At 39.7% G+C, this 6,941-nt stretch overlaps 1 protein-coding gene across 2 annotated transcripts in view; it reads right to left on the reverse strand.

Annotated features, from left to right (window-relative positions):
* Positions 1 to 6,646, reverse strand: part of COPS4 (COP9 signalosome subunit 4) — a 32,741-nt gene extending 26,095 nt beyond the window's left edge. For both annotated transcript variants that reach the window (XM_079153314.1, XM_079153313.1), the window contains exon 1: positions 6,486 to 6,646. In XM_079153314.1, coding sequence (XP_079009440.1) covers positions 6,486 to 6,559 — 74 coding nt within the window. In that variant the 5' untranslated portion in view covers positions 6,560 to 6,646. The remainder of the gene's footprint in view (positions 1 to 6,485) is intronic.
* Positions 6,647 to 6,941: the final 295 nt, after the last annotated feature.

The raw sequence follows: 6,941 nt of genomic DNA on the forward strand, positions 1-6,941 counted from the left end.
CCAAGTTCCAGGCCAGCCCCAGCAACTTAGTGAGGCCCTAAGCAACTTAGTTTATCAGTTCTTCAACTGTTTCAAAATGAAAAATAAAAAGGGTTGTGGCTCAGTGGTTAAAGGCCACAGAGTTCAATCCCTAGTACCAAAAAAAAAAAAAAAAAAAAAAAGTTTAATAGCATATAATTCCAACAAGAAAGAGAAAGCAGGAGCACAAAGGTGAACCACAGCTTCTGCCTGATGGCATTGACGGCATTTGCTGACGGTGAAAAGACAGCTGACAGGTATAGAGTAGCATTTCTGGTGGGGACAAGCTATGGGACTCCTTTCAAATTTGCTGGGAACACTGGGAGGCAAGCTGCAATATCTGGCCAATTAATAGAACTGGAAACATGAACACTTTGGGAGTACAGTTACAAATTCTATTCCAAGTCAATCACCTAAGTAAATCAAAATATTCTGAAGCCTTTGTCCTAAACTATTAGCATCCTCAGGTACCTGGAAGAAAGAAATGAAAATTTTCTCTGAAAGACAGCATCCCAGACCTCCAAATGTTCCTAAAAAATTATTTTTAAATAAATCACCTAATAAACAAAAATTAAAAAGGCACATGATAATACAGCTAGAATCTGTTAACAAAAGCAACAGACCATAGCAACAACCAGTGACTTCAGATACTGAAGTTATTGGAATGACAATACAATTATGCTTACCATTTTGTGGGGATAAAGACAAGCTTTTAAGTTTCAGCAAGAAACTGGGAACCAGGTTAGGGTTATGGCTCAGTGGTAGAGTACTTGCCTAGCATGTGTGAGGCACAGGATTCGATCCTCAACACCACATGAAAAAAATAAACAAATAAAATAACGGTGTTGTGTTCATCTACTACTAAAAAAAAAATTTAAAAAATTAAAAAGAAAAAAAGAAACTGGAAACCATAAAGTGTCATTTAGCAAAAGAATCACCAGAAATCATAGAATTGAAAAATATAACCAAGCTTAAAACTCAGTAGAGTACTTAGCATATTAGACACAGTTGAAGAACTGATAAACTAGTAAGACGGGTCTGAAGAAACTAGTGAAAAATACACAAAACAAAGTAAGAAACATAAGAGGTTATGGTAAGTGGGCCTAACAGAGATTTCCACTGGAGCCTAGAGGAGAATATAGGATGGCACAGAGGCAGCACAGCTGAAAGAGACATAGCTACAAACTTCTCAGAACTGTTCAAAGAATACAATCCATTCATTCCAGGAACCTAGTGAAACTGAGCCAGGATAACTTGGTATTTACAAAGAGTGGCCACAATTCTTTTACTCCCTGTATCCATGCCCCCTTTGTAATGTGACTTTGTAGCTCTTTAAATCAAGAAGTAGAGTTTTTCCCCTGTCCCTGACTCTGAACTTGTTTGACCAACAGAATATGGTAGAAGTGAAAAGCCAGTTTGGAGAACCTAGACCTCAACAGACCTTCAATATGTCTTTTTTTTTTTTTTTTTTTGGTACTAGAAATTGAACCCAGGGGCACTTCACCACTTACAACTACATCTCTAACATTTTCTATTTTTTATTTTGAGACAGGTTCTCATTAAGTTGCTGAGTGTCTTGCTAAAGTGCTGAGTCTGGCTTCAAATTTGTGATTCTCCTGCCTCAGCCTCTGAAGTCACTGGGATTACAGGTGTGTGCAACCTCACATAGCTTAAATGTCCTTTTGAAATCCTGCTGTTGTCATAAAAACAAGGCCCAGATTAACCTACTGGTTGATAAGTAGCCTGTCATCTGGCCAGCCAACCCACAAAAGCAGAGCAGCCCTACACAGTATGTGGGAACACCTGGAAGATGAGCATTTGGAACAGACCATCCAGCTTGGCCCAAACCAAATCGCCAAACCAGAATTGTGAATTAAATAAGTGGCGTAGCTTATTTCACAGCAAATACTAAGGGACATAGGTAAATAAAAGCAAATGCATATATACATCTCAAAATGAAGCTGCCAGAAAGTTAAAATGGAGCTGATACAGAGGTCCATGCCTGTAATCCCAGCATCTCAGGAGACTGAGGCAGGAGGATTCCAAGTTCAAAGCCAGCTGCAGCAACTTAGCAAAACCCTGTCTCAAAATAAATATTCAAAAAGAGCTGGGGATGTTGCTCATTGGTTAACCACCCCTGGGTTCAATCCCCAGTACATTAAAAAAAAAAAAAAAAAAAAAAAAAATTAAAAACAGGTTGAGTGCTAATATTTAGGACAGAGAAATAATTTCTAGTAACCTCTTGATCTTTAAGAGTTCTAAATATTTCAATTTAATGACAGTGGTAAAGGCATACATTCTGGGCAAAAAAAAATGACTATCTAAAATGTAGTCCAGTTTGATGAAAATAACATAGTCAAAAGGTATGTTTACAGCTATGTTTACAGTTAGGAGCTCTGAGACAAGCAAGATGTAGGCTGTATTCCAGCTCCACCACTAACTTTGTGACCTTATATTCAATCTTTGTACTTTAGATTTTTCATATGTAATATAAATAATATCCCCTTCTTATTAAGATTGTAAAATGCAAGTACAGTTGTGCTTGGTAGAAAGTAAACCCTAGGTGTTAACAACATTTATGCTACAGATAGGAGTCACTAAAACTATTGTATATGGGGGATTACCAGAGAATCAGAAGACTAGAACCAGAGTTAGAAGGTGCTTCTGAGGTCATCCAACCTTAATCTCCATTTTATATGTGTGTGTATTCCCATTTACAAAAATGTATATTTATTTATTTATTTTTGTATTCTCCGTTTTTAACAATTTTATTTCACTTTATTATTAGACAGTTCTGATTTCAAAGTCTACCTCTTTGGGACAGAGTACAATCTTATTTCATCTTCTGAAAAATAGCTTTTCTAATAGGCTAAGGCAGCTAAGAGGTCTCCCATTATTAACGGCTTCTTGTAAAATAAAATGTTTAGACTCTGAAATCCTACTATCCTCCTCTGGGTACTTTGCATACCCCAGAGCTGAGAAGGGGGAGAAAAGGACATATTTCCATAGGATTAACTCAACAAAGATCTATAATCCACAGCCTCATACCTGTCCTCAAATAAATAACATTCTAAAAAACACAAACAAAAAATAAATCACATTCTGGTTAGGGAAGCAGACAAATTAGTGTTATATAGGGATAAATATAGTATGCCACACACAGAGTATAGGATGAACAACTAACCAGGTTGTGTTTGTGGATGGATATCAGTGTGTGAGTTAGTTATTCAGAGAAGTTTGCCAGAAAGAGATAATATCTGGCACCAGATGATGTGGCACACACCTGTAATCCCAGCAACTTGGGAGGCTGAGGCAGGAGGATGCAAATTCGAGATCAACCTCATCAACACAGCAAGACCTCGTTTCAAAATAAAAAACAAAAAAAGCCTGGGGTTGTCACCAGTGGTGAGTACCCTGGGAGTCAATCTCCAGTATGGGAAGAAATAAAAAAAGAAAGGAAGTAGAAACATCTGCCTGTGTTCTAAGAACCAAATCAGTTTTAGACCCCAAGATAGGCTATCACAATAGCTATCTACTCAAATACTCCCTCTGAAGGCCCTCCTTCTCTTCTAAAGTTTATATGAGATAATTAACACAATGCACATACATAAATATACCTATAATATTTGCAAAAGTGCGTTTTATATGGCCCTTTTTTTTTTTTCCAGTGCTTGCCTTGTGCTTGTAAGGCAAGCACTCTACCAACTGAGCTATAACCCCAGCCCTGGCCTATTATACCAACTTTAGACAGCTGTGTTAATTTAGAGTTTTAGGAAAGCACTTCTAATTGAGTTTTTAACAAGAAAACCAGTATAGTCTGATGGGTTAAAAAATGAGCTTAAGCCATGTGTGGTGGCTCATGCCTATAATCCCAGTGACTCAAGAGGCTAAGGCAGGAGGGTCAGAAATTTGAGACCAGCTTCAGCAATTTAGTGAGGCCCCATGTCAAAAGAAAAAATAAAAAGGGCTGAAGATGCAACTCTGTGGTACAGTGTCCCTGGGCTTAATCCCCAATAATCCCCCCCAACCCCTCCAAAAAAATAGCTTTTTAAAGTAGATAAACCTGGGTTCAAATACAAGCCCTGTCCTTTTCTAGCTGTTCATTGATTCAACCAACATCCATTGAACAACTACTGTTATAGATATGCAGCTAAATGGTGGGATCACACAATGATGGGATCACATAGAATCAGTATTTAGGAAACCAAAGTATTCCATCATTCTTTAGGATGGAATCTCATTACCCAGCTTCTAACATAAACCCTACCACCACTTACTTATTTCAAGAACATTTCCCTTTTAAGTATGTAGGTAGATAAACTGTTTTGTTAAGAGGATAAATACCTGACAAATTCTTGCCAAGATAGAATCAGATATGTGTAGTCAAGGATAAAACTTTTCTCAGAAAACAGCTGTGAAAGAGTTGCTGGCTAACATTGCACTAGCTATTAGTTATCAACCAAATTATTTCATTTAGTCTTCACAATAACCTGCAAGGTAGATTAGATTGTTACAGTAATGGCTTCTAATGAATCATTCCTCCCTCTATCCATGTTCCTTTGCAATGTCACTTTGCCACTAAAGAGGTAGTGGTAAACTCCATTTCCCTTCCCCTTAGGCTGGTCTTGTGACTTACTCTTATCAGTATTAGAGAACTGATGATGGGAGCTTTTATTCTCACCCTCTTGGAAGACTTGCAAGAAGAAAGCCCCAGCTAAACTAAGGAATAATATATTATATGCAGAGACAGAAGAGACTCACCCAACAGTCAGATATGCATGTGAGTCTACGGCTGAGCTTCCAGCTGATATTATATGCATGAGTGACCCACACAAGATCAGCACAACTCAGTCAACCCACAGAATCCTAAGAAACAATAGTTGTTTTACACCACTAAGTTTTTGTCTAAGGTTTGTCTGTCTGCAGGGCTGAGGTTCAAACCCAGGGCCTTCAGTATGCTAGGCAAAAGCTCTACCTCTGAGATATACCCTCTGCCTATTTTTGGTTTATTTAACAGCAATGGGTAACAAAAGCCCCCACAGGATAGATATTATTGTTTATCTCTAATTCAGATCTGAATAAGTAGATTATAAGCTGAAGTTTCAGAATTTTGCAAAGGCTTGAAAAGACAAAAACATACACTGACGCACTTATTTGTTCTCCAATACAAAGCAAACCAAGTATGGTGAAATATATAAACTGGTTTTACTTTCATCCAAATCTATAAAAATTATGTGCAAAAAGGATTGAGCCATGAAGATGTATTCGACATATTCCCAACCCACAGAATAAGTCACTATGTATTTAATGACTGCTTAAAAATAGTAACAACAACCTTTATGGTATTTTCTTGTGCCAGGTACTGAACTAAATCAATCAAGTGTGACAACTACACACACACAGAGACACAATTTTGTCCTCAGACAATCTTAAACAAGAATAAGTCCTATTATTATCCCAATTTGGGGGTGAGAAAATGCTGCACAAAGTAATTAAGCCCAAGATATACAGCTAAATTTCCCACTGGTAAAACTAGATTACATTTAACATCAAGGAAAAGGGAGCACAGTTCATATAAAACATATTCATGATTTCAATATCCAGGTAAAAGCAACAGATCAAAGTGATCTCAGCTGTAAGGATATGAATATTAGGATCACGTGAAAGTCAAACTTTAAACAAAAAGCAAGTTCATCATGAAATAGCAATACTGCAAAATCTACAAAGAAAATATCTATCAACCCACCTACCTAGATTAACACTGTTGAATCACTGCTTGCAAGACAGGCACATGTCACAAATTTTAACTTGGAATGAATCTAAGCATTTTAAATGGTTCCTTCAAACATTAGTACTCTAGATGTCCTAACCCACATGAGTACATTTTGCCTATGTGCCCTTCCTCAGAGTTAGTGAAGGAGTGAAAGTATTCAAAACTCAAGGATCCACAGATGATGGACCGAATGGTTCAGAACGACATGACAGCAGCCATACCTCCTCAGACTCCGTCAACCCCGAGAAGCCATCTCCTCGGAAAACTCTGCACCAAGATTCCAAAATATAAAATTCCCTGCATCAAAGGGAAGGGTGCGTCCAAAGAGAGGGAGAATTCTTGTGACGGGTTGGCCATGTATGAGAAGGGACACTAGGGAAGGCTGTGAAGGCCAAGGGAACAACATCTCTCTGACCACGCTTCCAAAACCAAAGGAATCAGTAAGATGTTATCAAGGACTGAACAAGTTGACAGTCATCCCAAAACTAAGGACTGGAGGGCCCCTGCACAAGGTCTCCCTCCAGCTTTCTGCTGCTCCCAACATTTGCCTCTCCAGCGGACTTCAGGCCCGCCCCCTTGGTCTTCGGGCCCACACTCCTAGCTTCACACCCAAGATCTTCGGTCACCTCCAGAACAACAAATCGGTGACTTCCCTTCCAACCTCTCTACTCATGTGCTCCAGAGAAATACTCACTTGCCCGCCAGATCTTTATGAGAGCCGCTTGAATTCATGAGCTGGGCCAAATCCTGTCGCACGGCGGCCGCCATCTTTCTTCCAGCTCAGCCACGGCAGCCGGGCCTCTCGCAGCCAAAAAAGAAGACGAGTGCGGTCCTCCACAGTGCAGCTAGAGGGAACCCGAGATACCACAGAGTAATGTGTTTGTGGGCCAGAGCGCCGGGTGTGGGAGCCGGGTGCGCTAGTTCCGCCCCCAGGGTTGATGACGCGTAACTCACGTCTGAGACCCGCCCAGGCCTCTCCCATAGACTGTCGCTCACGCTCCGACTTGGGATTGGTTAATGAACTTCAAGGCAGGGTGTCGCTTGTGCAACTTCATCAGGGGCCGGGTACGTTAAGCCACCGCGTTTTCACTCAGTTCCGTTTCTCACATCTGTGGTTTACTGCTCGTGGTTCTTTAAGTCACCCCTTAAC

Source organism: Sciurus vulgaris (assembly GCF_902686455.1).
Source record: "Sciurus vulgaris genome assembly, chromosome: 9".
NCBI classification, from domain to species: Eukaryota; Metazoa; Chordata; class Mammalia; order Rodentia; family Sciuridae; genus Sciurus; species Sciurus vulgaris.